This window comes from Primulina tabacum, chromosome 12 (genome assembly GCF_025594145.1).
Source record: "Primulina tabacum isolate GXHZ01 chromosome 12, ASM2559414v2, whole genome shotgun sequence".
Lineage (NCBI taxonomy): Eukaryota > Viridiplantae > Streptophyta > Magnoliopsida > Lamiales > Gesneriaceae > Primulina > Primulina tabacum.
Window position 1 is genome coordinate 29,459,525 of NC_134561.1, and position 18,344 is coordinate 29,477,868.

The 18,344-nt window shown below is 35.6% G+C and overlaps 1 protein-coding gene across 2 annotated transcripts; it reads right to left on the reverse strand.

Moving 5' to 3' along the window:
• Positions 1–11,492: 11,492 nt before the first annotated feature.
• Positions 11,493–14,668, reverse strand: LOC142520051 (serine/threonine-protein phosphatase PP2A-2 catalytic subunit-like). 2 transcript variants are annotated; one of them, XM_075623006.1, is made up of 6 exons: positions 14,027–14,655; positions 13,201–13,315; positions 12,592–12,700; positions 12,426–12,503; positions 11,961–12,152; positions 11,493–11,870 (listed from the first exon to the last, which is right to left on the reverse strand). In XM_075623006.1, the coding sequence occupies exons 1-6, from the start codon at positions 14,277–14,279 to the stop codon at positions 11,697–11,699; spliced, it is 921 nt and encodes a 306-aa protein (XP_075479121.1). In that variant the 5' UTR covers positions 14,280–14,655; the 3' UTR covers positions 11,493–11,696. The 2 variants fall into 2 exon arrangements, with proteins under 2 accessions (XP_075479121.1, XP_075479122.1); XM_075623007.1 differs by lacking the exons at positions 11,493–11,870; positions 11,961–12,152 and adding an exon at positions 12,232–12,309 and having other exon boundaries at positions 12,405–12,503; positions 14,027–14,668.
• Between the last annotated feature and the right edge of the window lie 3,676 nt (positions 14,669–18,344).

Below are 18,344 nucleotides of genomic sequence, written 5' to 3' on the forward strand. Positions count from 1 at the left end.
TGGAAGAAAATTCTAGATAAGATATTATCTATTATTTTATATTTAAGATTTAGGGTTAATTAGAGTTAGTGGGCTTTTAGCAAAAATTTAGACCAAAAAAAAAAAACCACCATAACAAAAGAAGACAGCCGCCAGGAAGATTTCAAGAATCAATTGGAAGATATCTCTCCAACCATTGTTTTTTCCATCCTCACGCACAAAGAGCAAGGGCGCAAGACCTCCAGAATTTTCCCAACAAAAAAATAGTTTGATTTTCTTTATGTTTTCTTATTTATTTTTCATAGATATTGTAAATCAAATTATACTAGGCTAATTTTCTAGTCTGATACAAGGGATAGTCTACAATTTAAATTTTATCACTGTGAGGTTTTTGCACTTTAATTTGTTATTTTTGTTTGCCCATGTATTCGTTGATTTATGATTTAATTATATGAATGTTATGCGTTAATTAATCTGACAATTTAATTTGATGTATGATTTTCTAATGCTAACCATGAATTCAGTTATCCGTAATTGTCATGAACGATTGGTACGTGTGTAGCAATAGGTTAGATGTGATGTGCTATCATAACATGTGTAATCTAAATAAATCGGTGAAACTCGATCTATCAATTGCAGCTATCTCGGTTGTTAGATTTTAGGATTAACTGTTTTCACGAAACTAAAATGCTATCTTTAATTAATATGGAACGCTATAGTGCCCAGTTGATTATTGGTAAGTTTTGATTGGATGCTGGGTTTGGTAAATTAATTTAGGAAAACACAAGAATTTTAGCGGCTATCCCAATTATTCTAAGGTTAATTGCTTGGAATAACATGAATAAATTATTGGTTAACCGATGAACAGTGAGATAATTAAATAGTAGAATCTCCTTGAATCAGTATTTTCTCATATTAAATTCTTCACTTTATTCTCGTAAATTAATTTTCAATTCTAGATTCAGTATTCTTTCTTGCTTGGTAATTTTAGTTTAGATTATTTTATTTAGTAATTATCAAAACAAATCCCCCCTTTTATTTGCAATTTTACTCGAAAGAAATCACCCCCCGTTCCCTGTGGATTCGATCCTGCTCACCATTACACTAATTTTATTTAGAGAGTAGGAATTTAAGTTTGGTGGCACAACGACAAAATACCAACTACATAAAATTTTAAAATTGTGAATAGTATGTCGAATATTGATCGAATATTTTTTTCCCATGAATTTATTTTTTACAAAATATCTTCAAATATCTGCTACAACAAACAATCATAAGCCAAAATATCGATCAAATATTTTTCAATCAATCCCGAGTCCACTAACCATCAAATTTTGAAGGCAAAAACTTGTGTGAGACGGTCTCACGGGTCGTATTTTATGAGACAGATATCTTATTTAGGTCATCCATGAAAAATTATTACTTTTTATGATAAGATTATTACTTTTTATTGTGAATATCGGTAGAGTTGACTCATCTCACAGATAAAAATTCGTGAGAATACCTCACAAAAGACCTACTCAATTTTGAAAACCCCATACTCATACTTAAACATATACTCTGTGGAGCCCTTAACTCCTAATCGATATAACAATGTAATTTGATTAGGGTTAATTAATTACAGCGAAAAACGAGTTTAAATTTTCTTACAATGAGCCCGAAACGTGTTATTTGAATACTAAAAATAGTATTTCATCTCATATCATAAAACATGCCCACACGTAATCAAAGCCAACCACATACAAACAAACAATCATATCCTCGGGACATGCCCCGGTATATAGATACATATACATATATACTGAGGTAGGCACTATACCTCAAACAAAACTGTGACTCCCTCCAGAAGAACCATATCCGGCCTCCTGATATCCTGGAGTACCTGTCATTGTCAACATACAAAGACAACAACAGCCCCCTCTGGGTGAGCAAAACTCAGTCTGAAGCAACCACAATATATACCACAGATATCTAAACAATGATATATGATATGCAATGCATGTATGTCGTGGAGGTATCAGGTCAAATACCCATCCACTGAGCACATGTCAGAATCAAACCAATCGCTATCAAATCAATGCTCGAGCTGGCACACCGGCCTCAATCAGAGATACTCGTATGATAGCGTTAACAAAGCGCCATCAAATCCCAAATCTCAATCAATCATCGGGGCCACTAATGACTATGTTTTAAGGGCCATATAATGCCAAACATAGCATCATGTTCACAAACCCCAGAATCAAATTCGATCATATCAAGGTATCCAAGGATCATAGCTTCACGTGTATGTCATGTATGCCACATAAACTCAACAAATAAGGCATATAGACATATATTCTCATTCCAATCAATCAAATCAATCCAGCATATATCATATGATACAGATACCTGTCGTATGTTACTCGGTCGCAACATACCTCAATTCTTCGTTCCAGTCGATGTAGCTTGAAGATATCAGTATAATAATCTGTCTACATCAATAACATACTCATTTCAATCAATAACATCATTCAAAATCAACGATATAAGTTTCAAATAACTTTCGAAACTTCAAAAATTCATATCAAATCAAAATCATAACATAATTCAATTCCGACTCCAAAACTTAGTTTCTTGTCGGTTTTTCTACCACATATATAATCAGAAGTAATAACAACTGACAAATAATTCTTCAATCTCAATCCAACGATTAAAATTCTCTAATTATAATAAATTGAGAATAATTCAAAATAACATCACTATAATCATCTCTTCTTCGTTAAAATCATACACTAATCAACAATCTTCAGTTTCTGTATGATTTAACAATTTATCGGATTTATTCCAAAAATCGACGAATTTCAAATATCACCAAAAATATAAAATTTATACCTTAAATCGAAGATCTCGTGTCAACGATCCCAAAAATGAAGTCGGTTCGTCGATTGGATAAACCGATAAATAGCAAGATCGAAAAGAAAACAAAAAATCCTTATTTCTTCTCTTTTTCTCATGTTTCTTTCTTCTCTACTTTCTACTGTAGCTTTCTAATTTCATTCGTACGTTTCAAATTTATCCTTAATATGATATAATATGATATAATATATAATATTTAACATTTTAACATCGATATATATCTTTGAAACAATCAAATGATCAAATTTTCCAAAACTCAAAACATGAAACTTCTATATCTTTAAGTTTTCTACGTTATATCCAAATTTCAAATCATTTGAACTTCATATGACAAAGATATATCACTAATTATCATTTTGTCCTTAAAATTAATTCATTATTTTTCAACTTATTTACGAAAATGACATCAAAATAAATTGAATATTTTTCAACTTATTTACAAAAATACAATCAATACTATTTTATTTTCGGGGTCTCACATTTCTCTCCAACTTAAAAGATTTCGTCCTCGAAATCTCAAAATCTCTATATACATAACATTAGCAAACATTTAATATGTCACAAGTTATAGTACATATCAAAACTAAAATCAGTAAATGGGTTACTATACATTGAATACAATGGAACAGGTGGAATAGAATCAAACAATTGCGGATATGATTCTCGCATCTTGCTTTCCGATTCCTACGTTGACTCCTCCACACCATGTCGTGTCCATTGCACTCGAACTAGTGGAATCGATTTATTACGCAATACTTTCTCCTTCCGATCCATAATGCAAACAGGTTGTTCAACATAGGAAAGAGAAGGATCAAATTCAACCTCATCAGGTGCAAGTACATGTGATGGATCTGGTTCACACTTTCTCAACATAGAAATATGAAATACATCATGAATGACAGATAAAGCTGGTGGCAATGCCAATCGATAAGCAAGATCCCCAACCCGATCAAGAATCTCATATGGACCAATATATCGAGGTGATAACTTCGCTCGCATGCCAAATCGAACAGTGCCTCTAAAGGGAGATATTTTCAAAAATACTTTATCACCTTTCTGGAATTCTAAGGGTCGTCTTCGTTTATTCGCATAACTCGTTAGACGATCCTGGGCAGCTTTCATCCGCTGTCGAATCAACTGAACCTTACCATTCATTTCTTGTATCATTTCAGGTCCAGTCAATTGTCTTTCACCAATTTCATCCCAGAATAACGGTGACCTACATCGTCTCCCATATAAGGTTTCAAACGGTGTCATACCAATGGTCGTTTGAAAACTATTATTATAAGAAAATTCCACCAATGGTAAGGCATCTTGTCATCCCATTCTGAAATCCATCACAATCGCACGTAACAAATCCTCTAACGTTTGAATTGTACGCTCTGTCTGGCCATCAGTTTGAGGATGATAAGCAATACTCATAGCCAAACGCGTACCCATAGCTTCTTAGAAACTACCCCAGAATTTAGAAGCAAACCTGGGATCACGATCAGATACAATTGAGACTAAAACACCGTGCAGTCTCACAATATTCTCGATGTATAAACGGGCCATTCTCTTATAAGGATAAGTCCGCTCATACGGAATGAAATGTGCAGATTTCGAAAGCCGATCAATAATAACCCAAATAGCATCACAGCCCTTGGGCGAACGAGGTAAATGAGTCACAAAGTCCATAGCAATATGTTCTCAATTCCATTTCGGGATTTCAAGACTATGAAGTAATCCTCCCGGTTTCATTCTCTCGGCTTTCACTTGCTGGCAGACAAGAAATTTTGAAACAAATTCAGCAATGTCCTTCTTCATACGTCTCCACCAGAATTGAGGTCTCAATGTCAAATACATCTTTCGGCCTCCAGGGTGAATACTGTATTTGCTACAATGTGCTTCTCGAAGAAGGGCAGCTTTCAAATCAGAATTATCAGGAACTACCAGCCGACCATTAAGTCATAAAGAACCATCAGAAGAAATTTGAAATCAAGACTGATGTCCTGCAGATACAAGTTCTTTCGACTTTTGGATATGAGCATCGCTTCGTTGGGCCTTTCGTATTTTCAATATCAAATTCGGCTCAATTTGCAATGCTGAGACAGTGACAAAATTCTAATTTGAGTGAAAAGTCCAACCAGACCGCAGTAACATTCATCGATCTAGGGTGATACTGAATCTCACAATCAAAATCCTTAAGAAGATCCATCCACCTGCGTTGCCTCATATTCAAATCAGATTGAGAAAAGAGATATTTCAGACTTTTATGATCTGAATAGATAACAAACTTTTCTCCGTATAAGTAAAGGCGCCAAATCTTCAAAGCAAACACAATGGCGGCCAATTCAAGATCATGAACAGGATAACGTGTTTCATGAGATTTCAATTGACGAGACGCATAAGCAACCACTTTGCCATGTTGCATCAGCACAGAGCCCAAACCTTTACCAGACGCATCTGTACACACTACAAATCCTCCGGTACCTGAGGGAATAGTAAGCACAGGTGTTGTGGTCAATCTCGTCTTCAATTCAAGAAAACTAGCTTCACATTCATCTGACCAAATAAATCTCTGATTCTTCTGGGTCAGTTGAGTAATAGGTTTAGCTATTTTCGAAAATCCTTCAATAAAACGACGATAATATCCAGCTAAACCCATGAAGCTACGGATCTCGGGAACATTCGCAGGTCTTGGCCAATTCAATACGGCTTCAACCTTTGCAGGATTCACAGATATGCCATGTCTCGAAATGACGTGGCCTAAAAATACCACTTTGTCCATCCAGAATTCACATTTGGACAATTTAGCATATAAATGAGTAGTACGAAAAGTTTGAAGTACCAGTCTCAAATGTTCAGCATGCTCCTTTTTCGATTTCAAATATACAAGAATATCATCGATAAAAACAATAACGAATCGGTCTAGAAAATCTCGAAAGACACGATTCATTAGATCCATAAAGACAGCAGGAGCATTCGTGAGACCGAAAAGCATAACCAAAAATTCATAGTGGACATACCTGGTACGAAAAACAGTTTTAGACACATCTTCTTCTCGAACTCGTACTTGATGATACCCAGAACGAAGATCAATCTTAGAGTAAACAGAAGTACCCTGAAGCTGATCAAATAAGTCATCAATACGAGGAAGTGGATACTTTTTTTTCACAGTAGCCCGATTCAGTTGCCTATAATCGATACACATTTGCATCGTACCATCTTTCTTTCGAACAAATAAAACTGGAGCTCCCCAAGGTGATACACTCGGTCGAATATATCCCTTATCGAGAAGATCATGTAATTGTTCTTTCAGTTCTTTCAATTCTAATGGTGCCATGGGATAAGGAGCTTTAGATATAGGTGCAGTCTCCGGCATAAGATCAATACTAAATTCAACTTCTCGATGAGGAGGAAACTCAGTTTAATCTTATCGGGAAATACATCCGGGAATTCTTTCGCAACAGGAATATCAGATAAATAAGGCTCTTTCTTAGAAACATCAACAGCGTAGATAAGATAACCCTCATCTTCGCTAGTCAAAAGTCGAAACATTTCCAACGAAGATATCAATGGAATTTTGGCTTGGGAACTCTTGCCATAAAAATTTCACTTGGGTCCATCAATAGGTCGAAATCGAACCACTCCATGAAAACAATCAACAGTAGCTCGATTTGTTGTCAGGACATTCATGCCCACAATACAATCAAAGTCATGCCTTGAGAGGACAATCAAATTCAGAAACATCACATTATCCTCGTATATCAAGACACAATTATGCACAACTTTCTCAGATAGAATAATCTTTCCTGCTGGCGTGGCTATCGCTAAAGTATCATACAACGGATTACACATAATATCACGTGATGCAACAAATGCATGAGATATGAATGAGTGGGATGCTCCTGTATCAAATAAAACACGTGCAGGATAATCGCAAAGCATGCAAATACCTGCAATCACACCACTAGAAGCTTTCTTCGCCTGATCCTCGGTCATGGCATACACTCGAACTGGAGGAGTAACTTGGGCAATCTGACCACCAGGTCCTCGATATCGTGGAACATTCGACTGCTGGAAAGAGGGAACAAGAACAGCAAGTCTCATCATACTAGGGCCACCTCTAAATCTTGGCTGGGGTTGGGTAGAAGTCGTACCCCTATTCGGACATACACGAGAGAAATGGCCTTCCTGTCCACACTGATAACAAGTGCCAAACATACCTCGACACTGCTCGATAGTATGTTTACCCCCAGAGTGACTACAATAAGGAGCAATCACGGGACTCCCTCTCTGGGATCCACTGGAACTCGAAGAAGATGAAGAAACAGTGGAACCAGTCTTCTTAAACTTCTTACCTCTTGGTCGCAAGGTAGGCTGCTGAGCTGTCATTGGAGGTGGAGGAGTATACTGTGGACCTCCTCGCCTTAATCCAGCTTCGGCGGCCTTAGCTCGTTCAACTGCCTCTGCGTAGCTCGTAGGAATACCAGAAACAACAAAAGTCTATATAGCAGGATGCAGTCCATTCACAAACCTGTTATATTTCGTTTTTGCATTCGCAGCTACGTGAGGTGCATATTTCAACAACGTAGAAAACTTCGAAGCATATTCTGCAACAGTCATCGTTCCCTGCTGCAGACTATTGAATTCATTCTCCTGAACAGTATAATAAGAAGGAGGGGAATACTGCTCCAAAAACTGGGCCTTGAAGACATCCCATGTGACTTCAATCCCTACCTCTTTCAATCCAATCTCAGCGGCTTTCCACCAAGATTTTGCTCGGTCTTTCAACTGATAAAGAGCAAGTTTCATTCGCCGAGCCTTAGAGTATTCAACAATATTAAACAAGTGCTCAATATCCTTCAACCAGGCCTCTGCTCTTTCAGCACTCTCAGTTCTAAAGAACCTCGGTGGTTCCAAATCCTGGAATCGAGCCATCACTAAATCCATGGACAATCCTTCAAATTGTCCAACTATCCTCTCAGTACTGCTACTCGCAGTTTCATTCGTATGATCCATCTACAAATCAAAGGATGAATATCACGAATCAATATCAATTTCACATCATCATCATCTCATATCATCAATCTCATCAATAACTTAATCAAACTAAATCAAGTAAGAGCAAGTAATAAAAATAAATCAAACACATACGCACAATTCATTTGTGCCTATTCACGTGCACACAAGACTCAATCGAGCATTCCCAGCTATGCTCTGATACCACTCTGTGTAGGGCCCTTAACTCCTAATTGTTATTACAATGTAATTTGATTAGGGTTAATTGATTACAGCGAAAAACGAGTTTAAATTTTCTTTACAATGAGCCCAAAACGTGTTATTTGAATACTAAAAATAGTATTTCATCTCATATCATAAAACATGCACACACGTAATCAAAGCCAACCACATACAAACAAACAATCATATCCTCGGGACATGCCCCGGTATATAGATACATATACATATATACTGGGATAGACACTAAATCTCAAACCAAACTGTGACTCCCTTCAGAAGCACCCTCTCTGGTCTCCTGATATCCTGGAGTACCTGTCATTGTCAACATACAAAGACAACAACAGCCCCCTCTGGGTGAGCAAAACTCAGTCTGAAGCAACCACAATATATACCACATATATCTAAACAATGATATATGATATGTAATGCATGTATGTCGTGGAGGTATCATGTCAAATGCCCATCCACTGAGCACATGTCAGAATCAAACGAATCGTTATTAAATCAATGCTCGAGCTGGCACACCGGCCTCAATCAGGGATACTCGTATGATAGCGTCGACAAAGCGCCATCAAATCCCAAATCTCAATCAATCATCGGGGCCACTAATGACTATGTTTTAAGGGCCACATAATGACAAACATAGCATCATGTTCACAAACCCCAGAATCAAATTCAATCATATCAAGGTATCCAAGGATCATAGCTTCACGTGTATGTCATGTATGCCACATAAACTCAACAAATAAGGCATATAGACATATATTCTTATTCCAATCAATCAAATCAATCCAACATATATCATATGATACAGATACCTGTCGTATGTTACTCGGTCGCAACATACCTCAATTCTTCGTTCCAGTCGATGTAGCTTGAAGATATCAGTATAATAATCTGTCTACATCAATAACATACTCATTTCAATCAATAACATCATTCAAAATCAACGATATAAGTTTCAAATAACTTTCGAAACTTCAAAAATTCATATCAAATCAAAATCATAACATAATTCAATTCCGACTCCAAAACTTAGTTTCTTGTCGGTTTTTCTACCGCATATATAATCAGAAGTAATAACTGAAAAATAATTCTTCAATCTCAGTGCAACGATTAAAATTTTTTAATTATAATAAATTGGGAATAATTCAAAATAACATCACTATAATCATCTCTTCTTCGTTAAAATCATACAATATTCAACAATCTTCAATTTCTGTATGAATTAACAATTTATCAGATTTATTCCAAAAATCGACGAATTTCAAACATCACCAAAAATATAAAATTTATACCTTAAATCGAAGACATCGTGTCAACGATCCCAAAACTGAAGTCGGTTCGTCGATTGGATAAACCGATAAATCGCAAGATCGAAAAGAAAACAAAAAATCCCTATTTTTTCTCTCTTTATCGCGTTTTTTTCTTCTCTACTTTCTAATGTGGCTTTCTGATTTCATTCGTACGTTTCGAATTTATCTTTCTTTTTTTTTTTAATTTTATATTATATTATATTATTATATTTTATTAATAATATAATATAATATAATATATAATATTTAACATTTTAACATCGGTATATCTCTTTGGAACAGTCAAATGATTAAATTTTTCAAAACTCAAAACATGAAACTTCTATATCTTTGAGTTTTTTATGTTATATCCAAAATTCAAATCATTTGGACTTCATATGACAAAGATATATCACTAATTACCATTTGCTCTTAAAATTAATTCATTAATTTTCAATTTATTTACGAAAATGCCATCAAAATAAATTGAATATTTTTCAACTCATTTACAAAAATGTCATCAATACTATTTTATTTTCGGGGTCTCACATACTCAATCCGAATCATACCCAAAATTTAATAGATCAACATATATCTCTATTTTTTAAACAATGCATTTATAACAAAAATTAAACAAAAAATTCAATTAAAATATCCAAACCAAAAAGATCAGAACCTTTTATATCTGATCCGTAGTTAAGAATGTAAATGAATCAAACCGTTTGCGAGCTATTCGAAGTCCGGCTCGATAAAAAGCTCGTTTGAGTTTATTTGTCAATCATATCAAACCAAGCTCAAGCTCGATTTCGAGCTCGAAAATTTAATCAAACCAAGCTCAAGTCTAAGGATATCCGGCTCGTGAGTTCACAAACATGTTCGATAATAGGCTCGCAAACATGTTCGATAATAGGCTCTCGAGCTCGGCTTGTTTAGGTTGCTCGTAAGCTCAAGCTCGACTCGTAAGCTCGAACTTGACTCATTTGTTGAGTTGACAAATAAAAATATTAGTACTAATGTCAATTGAATGAATTGGACACAAATCATAATTGAAAAAAAAGATGAATTTACACCACATAGTCACAATTATATATTTTTTAATCTTCATATCATTATACTAACATGTTCTTTAAAACATAATAAATTAACAGAAATACACCAACTTATTTTTTTTCTCCAAAAAAATTACATCACCAACTCATATACACATTGAGTAACTTTACAAATTATTATCCTAAAATATTATATTAAATTGAATATAATGAATTTATATTGATTAAAAAAAATTTATTTGGAACACATCGAATGAAGTATTAAAAGAGTTAAGTTATTGCAATGTTATTTATATGGTGACATCAGTGTATGACAAATATTTGTTATCTGGATGTTAGATGTATTATTTTGAGATGTTCAATAATATAATAAGTTTATGTTTTTTTAGTTGTTATTTTTATCGTTTTGGTTATTTATGAATGAATTTATATTTTTATGTATGATTTAAAATTAATTCATAGATATATTTAATTTTTAACAAGCTCGAATCAAACTCAAACTCGAGCTCAATTCTGTGCTTTACGAGCTCGAAAACGAGCCGAGTTCAAGTAAGGCTCGTTAAACATGATAAATGAGCTATTAATGAATCAAGCTCGAGCCAGGCTTGATTAACATGATAAACGAGCTTTTGACGAGCCGAGCTCGAGCTTTTCTCGAGCTTAGTAATTTCAATACAAACCGAGCTCGAGCCTGATAATAGAAGCTCGAATCGAACTCGAGCCTCAAACAATATTAAACAAACCAAACTCAAGCCTACTACTGTTTGATTTGATTTGAATCGTTTACATCTCTATCCGTAGTCATTCCTAATGAAAATAAATAATTGTCAAACCAATGAGAATGAAATAAGTCAGGCAAACTAATTAGTGCAATCAGTTCAATGATGAAGAAGGAGAAGGCAAGCCCAAGGGCACAGCACAGTTCAGTTCAATGAAATTATGATCAGTTGTCAGGATAAAATTGGAAACTACTTCCTCCATCCTTTAAAAATTACACACACACACACAAAATATTATCAAGTCATTTTTTGCATCTATTTTCCTGTGGGGGGGGTGGGCGCGGAAAGAAATATACAACCCAAGAAATCCCCTGCCGCCAATACTTCGATCTATGGAGTACTTATGTGAACTCCCAACAGAAGAATGATGAAGAAAATCACTCCCCGACAAACAAATACTAGTCTCTTAACACACATCAACATTGACATAACTGCAAATGAGTGTTACAAACGGCTGAAAAGAGGTCTCAGTTTCACAAAAAATAATCTGGAGTTTTGCGAGTCATATCAGGTTCAATCTGCCGAGGAGCTGGGTCAAACTGGAGGAAATTCTGATCCATGTTCTCCCCAATTTCGAGTATGGCAGCCATATTTCCACAACGATAACAATAGTTTGGAGCGCTAAAGACTGTTACTACGTTCTTCTCCTACAAATACATGAAAGGGATAAACGCGTGATGAAACTGTTGTTAGAAATGAAGGTTGATGTGATTGTGTGATTCAGATTATTAGCATACCTGGCACCAATTGAAGCCCTCCATGACAAGCTGGTGAGCTCTTGAAATTAGGGAGAGGCCATTGGTGTGGTTGAATTGAGCCGCGATATCTTGACCAAAAGTGTATCCAGCGCCACGCGGCGATATGCCCCAACCACATCGGTCATCCGGATCAGACCATAAGAGATCACACATCGGTCCTTCGTGAGGAACCTATAAACCAATCAACAAGCATGTAGATCAAGAACATGTTTTGGAAAATTACTCACAACACACATGAGCATAAATATGTCATGGAGGCAATCTCTTAGCTTTGGACAAAAATAGCAGTATAGCTCAGGAGAAGGGACAGTGACCCACAAAATATCAACTCCAAACCAAAATCCATCCACCTCGTACAACCAGGGACAAAATATAATAAAAACAGGATATACTATACATTACCAAAACGATAAAAAAGCGAACGAAAATAAAAACTCCCCGTACCTCCTGTATACGGTCCAAAGCTCGGATATTGTCTAGTGTATCGAGAGATGGTGAAAGACCTCCATGCAAACAAAATATCTAGAAGGAAGCATTGCAAGACATCAGACATAAAGTTATTCCATCGACAAAATCAAAACGGAGAAGTGTGGCAACTTATAATCCACACCTGACTCTCAATTAGTGCAGTCAAGGGTAGATAGTCAAAAAGATCCGTGAAATACTTCCAGACGTTGGCATTGCCATACTTTCTCAAGCATTCATCATAGAACCCATATCTAGCAAAGAAAAAAAGGTGAATTAGTAAACCTGGAAATTATCAAATTAAGAAGAATATAGTCTACAAAATTTGGAAATGCTCAAGAACATATCTAAACTTTAATTTTCCATCAAAAACATTCAGTGAGCAGATCTGATATCAAGGAACAAGTTCATTCCATGTAAGATATGATCTCTAAAATAGTAAAATGATGCCCATTTCCTCCGTCAATTTTGGGTTATAGTGTAAATTGCGCAGCTTTTCATTAGGTTTATGCATTTATACCAATTTAACCATTAACTTATTTTGCTAACCATATAGATAGTACTTGGCAGTCTTTTAAAAATACAGAAAGGATGAACAATGTGCTTCATACAACACTAGTGTGTCAGTAACAACATATTTTATCCAGTAGAAACAAAAGACAATGCAGCAAACTGGTTTGCAGATGAGGATAATTTATGCCATTTCAAAGGATATCTACCAGTAAGAGCATATGGAAGAAAGTAGAGGTCTTACACTTGAGTGATTTGTCGACTTTCATGATTCCCTCGAAGAATAGTAATTCTATCTCTATAACGAACTTTTAAAGCAACTAAAATTGTAACGGTCTCCACTGAGTAGTACCCACGGTCTGCGTTACACAAAACATATTATTAGAGAACTGCTAAGATGCCCTTTCTGACAGGCCAGCTAAATAATAGAACTCTATTATCTAAAGAAACCATAAATATTGCTCATCACCAAGGATCATTCAGATGCAAGAGATACCCCAAGGATACACAAGAAAAAATTCATTATTAGTGAAGCATGATTCAATAATCGTGACCAAACTCAAACACCTAACAAAGGAAATGTTGGAAGGATAGGTGTTAAAAGCTTCCCTTAATGTGAAAGAAAACACAGGTGCGAAAACTCCAAAATTGCATGTCTATAGTCATTCCTGTAGTAAAGCCATGTAAAATTCCATAAAATGTGATAAGGAATCAGCTCTAATTCACACCTCATTGATTTTTCTTCCAGGATATATATATCTCTGTAACAATCTGGGCATCAAAATTTAATGCTCATATTTCAATTCACTTCCCACAAGCAAATACATCGATTATCCAATTTATTTTTCTGCCCTAGACTAGAAACCTCTATAAAGTAAAAAATTACTTATCTTCCGAAAATACCAACGATGGACACTTACAAACAAGAAGAAAACCCATCTACGATTTATCCAAGTTTAAAAAATTAGCTAAAACTTCCTACAGATCCAGTTCATATGCATCACACAAATAACACAAACCAAGATATGCTTCTCTTCCATAAAATTACCCAAAATCCATGTAAAGCTCACCAACATAGTCTCCCATAAAGAGGTAATTAGTATCGGGAGCGTTTCCACCTATTCGAAAAAGCTCAATCAGATCGTAAAACTGTCCGTGAATATCGCCGCACACTGTCACGGGGCATTTCACCGGCTGCACATTCCATTCCTCCACTAAAATTGCTCGCGCTTGCTCGCACAGAGACCTCACATCCGCCTCCGATAGCGGCTTGCACTCCATCAACTGATCTATTTGCCTATCCAAATCCCCATGACCAGGCATTTTCTGTATAATTATTATAAAAAAATACACAACCCCCCCTTTCCGTTGCTCAAATTTCAAACCCTTAGATCTGAGAATTGGGTTTGAACCCAAATTCAAATTTACGAAAATATAAACACAAAAAAGGGACACCAAATCACCGCAGATCTAGATTTATGACAAAATTTGGCGTAAACTTCATCATCGGGTCTCGGTGATCGAGATTCGTCTCTACCACGGGAGAATCAATGCTCCATAATCTACAGAATTGTTGATGGTTTTCGAGATTTTCCGCCGATATCACGTGTGGTAAAATTTGGCGGAGGGAAGAACAAGAAAAAGAAGAAATGGTAAAATGCCAAATGAAACTCAAATTGAGATGCAAAAGAAGACAAAGTCGGATTTCTCTAGCTATTTTACTTCTCAGTTTGTGTTTTGTGTTTGTATTTAAGTTCGAGGGAAAACAATTGAGTCATTAAGTTGGACAAATTTGGGGTATAATATTTGTTGTGAACGAATAATCAAGAAATGTGGTTTGAATTTGGTGAATATATTGTTTTTAAATATGTGAAAAATAAAATTTTTCTATCTAATTAAATCCACAACTCTTATATTTTAAACTCAATAAAAATATATACACCATTTTCGAAAATTTCAAACAAATAAACCTAAAATTCTAAATTTAAAAAATATAACCAATTCAAATTCTGAATATTTTGAGGCGTAAAAAAAATTATCCGCGTCGACATCCATAAAATATTTTAAAAACATCCAAAGAAATAATTTTTTCCCAATCAAAATAAAATAAATTAGAGTATTAAATAATTTTTAACATGCATAAAGCTCATAAATTGCAAGGTAATCGAGTATGCAGTGCCTACGGTCCGAGCCTGCTAACTGGTAATCACCTCCAGTCTCCTCAACAACGTCATCTGCATCAATCAAGTCTAATGAGTCTAATGACTCATTATGCATAAACTGTGAATAACGAATACTAAATAATAAAAATTCATGCAATTTAAACATACTTTATATGTAAGTTATCTAGGCATAAATAAATATGACGCGACTTTCCTGCATAAACATTTTCATAAAATATGTTTCGCTTCACATAACAAATTTAAACATTTTGCGTAGAGCTGCTAATTGAAATGTGGCACCATAACATAATTTGTTTGATCAAACTATGATGGATCGGTTCGGGCACATGTGAGGGTTCTTGAAACACAATATTCTCAATGAGCTGCAATAGATTTTGTTCTAAGAATGTATACACCGATTATAAGATCTAGTTTGGTTTCAAACCAAGCGGAAAGCACTCGAAGTAATCTTTCGTTAAGAAAAACTGAATTTTTTTTAAAATTAATAACTTGTGTAAACTGATCGACTGAAATACGGGGAATCGGTTCTGGCTTCTATCAGTTCAGCTATGGACAGAATTGAACTGATATCAGCTGAACTGATCAAGTCAGTTTAAAACACAGTTAAGCAATTAATACACAAGATATATTTATGGATGTTCGGAGACTTCAACTGCTCCTACGTCAGCCTTTCTACCACCTCGGGTAGGATTCACTAGAAAAATTTGATTTATACAATACCTTGTACAAACCCACCTAGCTTAGGACTTACCCACTGCATAATTGAACTTCTAGTCTAGACTGAAGGCATCACCTTCCAACCAAAACTTGTTTAACATCTGTGTGTCAAAGACATCATACACAAGTTTTACGTCTTTGTGCAAGACGGTATTTGAGTTGTTATGTGTGTGTGAGAAATAATATCTGAAAACAAACCAAAAGGTGTTCTCACACACTGAGGGAAAAGATGATATGCAATAAGCGTGTCCTTTCTTTTCTCTCTTGTTTTTTCCACCTCTGTCTTTGTTGATGGTCTTGGTCTGTATTTATAGCAGTAATGTGACCGTACATCAAGACTCATCACATGTGAACGTTGCAGTTTGAATTCGTTCCTCGAAATGTGTGTACTTTCTTACATTCATTCTGGAACGTTTTGGCTTTAAGCACTGCTACAACGTCTATTATTGTCCTTTGACTGGACAAAAGCTTTTCCTCAGTGCGCACAGCTGGATTCCATTGAATAAGCTTGTCGTGTTCTGTAAACTGATTGATTCGTAACTGATGTTCTGAACTGGTCAGTTGAACTGATCTTGAACTAGTTTGGTGAAATCAGTTGGCTCGTCAGCTGAACTAATTCTGCTGCTTCAGTTGAACTGGTCAGCTGGACTCTTCATCAGTTGAGCTCTTCATCAGCTGGCCGGGCTTCTGAAAGTCTTCTGCTGAACTGCCTATTAACTAGACAATCAGTTGAACTGGTTCAGTTTACGAAATTAGTTGGCGCTTTCAGTTTGTGTCTCGATAGCTTTAGTTTTGGCTCGATAACTGATCAGTTCGAATCTTGACCAATTTCAGTTTCTGCGCACTTAGGTAAATCATTAGTAACAAAATAACAAGTTTTATTAACATCAAAATCAAGAATACGAACATGAAATGTTCCAACAAACTAACACCACAATGCTTGGCCGGTAAGGATCATCACAGCCTTTGGAATGGATATCTAATACCAATAATAAGATAAGTTGGAAAAGTCCCCGGATACGTTCTCCGGTTTCCAGATCGTAAATGCGTAATTTGGCCACAAGACAACTTACATACCTCAAAATAAATATTTTTGCATGTTATATTTATTTAAGAACATCGTGTACCTCGTTGGATCTATCCCATACCTACTGCCACCAGTTAAAACTTACAATTTAAAGCATCTCATAAATTTGCATCTTACCCATACGACTTCCGAATAAAATAAAACGAATTGCGACTTACCCCCACGACTTGTGACTCGACTCAACCTTAACCTTAACCAACAACCTAACACATTGTCCATAGCCTTAGAATCACCTCTGAAACATCCCCAAACTATCCCAAAACAAGACAAGAAACTCTAGGCTCTATTCAGCCCTTTTTCGACACGTTTGGGTTCTATACGTCTCCAAACTTACCACGGCTTGAATCAGGTTTTAACCAAGCCCTAGACCATTACCTTAGACCCTAAAAAGCCACTGATTTGGTCCTTACAAACTCAGGTCGCACGTGGACTTCGTGGAGCAACCGGTTGTGACATGCCTTTGCGCGCGCGACCTTTTTGTCTCAAACAACTTTCCTACCCGACCAGCCCATAAACAATCAAGACCAGATCCACCTTATCACCCTAATACACGGTCCATACCCTATCCACAAGCCCTAGCCCAGCCCGAACTTGCCCCAACAAGCCGAACACCGAAAATATCCCCCACGCGCACATGGCGGAGCTCTTTTCTTTCGTGCGACTAGACCATTTCTGACCCTTCAAGGATTGATAAATAATATCTATAAACATCCTAATACATCTCCATACACATCAGCAACAGCCCGGACGATTCACACGAAGCCTACGCATTACAAACTCATGAAAACTTGAAGGATCCTGCGCATAAAAATTTCAGCATGCAAATTCATGTTTTGATTCAGATATTTCATTTATAAAAACTTTATTCATGTATAAATATCATCAAACTACAGTATATAACAAGATTGATGCGTCAAGAAAGCTTTAGAACATGTCTTTGCGTTTAAACGCTCGAATAAACGAATACCGACGCGAGGGAACATAGAGGATAAACCGAGCACGCTTGCTAGATATTTTCCTTGTCAAAAACTTATGAAAATTCACCAAAATATTGTAGTTAGATATGGAGAAGCGGAAGAGACTATTTGGAGACCAAACCCTAGCTTTTCACGTTTTTGTGTGTTTGATTGTGTCTTTACGTATGTGTGTTTGTGTGTGTTTTTATTCTTTTTTAAAAAAAATTTTGAAATTTAATTAAAATTAAATAACAAATTTATTAAGTCTTAAAATAATTTGATAAAATATTAAACATCATGCTCAAGAATAAAATCTCCTATTTATGAAAATTTGCTAATATCATGCTTAAAAATATTTTAATTCATCTAATAATTTAATTTGACTTTAAAATGCTAAAATTCGTAAATTATTTAAATAAATAATTCTTGGCTTAAAATAAAAAAT

Bases quoted from the DNA above. Each gene is read 5' to 3' on its own strand.
- LOC142520051 (XM_075623006.1), bottom strand. From the start codon at position 14,279: ATGCCTGGTCATGGGGATTTGGATAGGCAAATAGATCAGTTGATGGAG. The intron at 12,701-13,200 runs GTAAGACCTCTA...TTTCTTTGCTAG, and splicing joins AGTCGACAAATCACTCAAGT to ATATGGGTTCTATGATGAAT. The intron at 12,153-12,425 runs GTACGGGGAGTT...ATTGGTTTATAG, and splicing joins CTTTGGACCGTATACAGGAG to GTTCCTCACGAAGGACCGAT.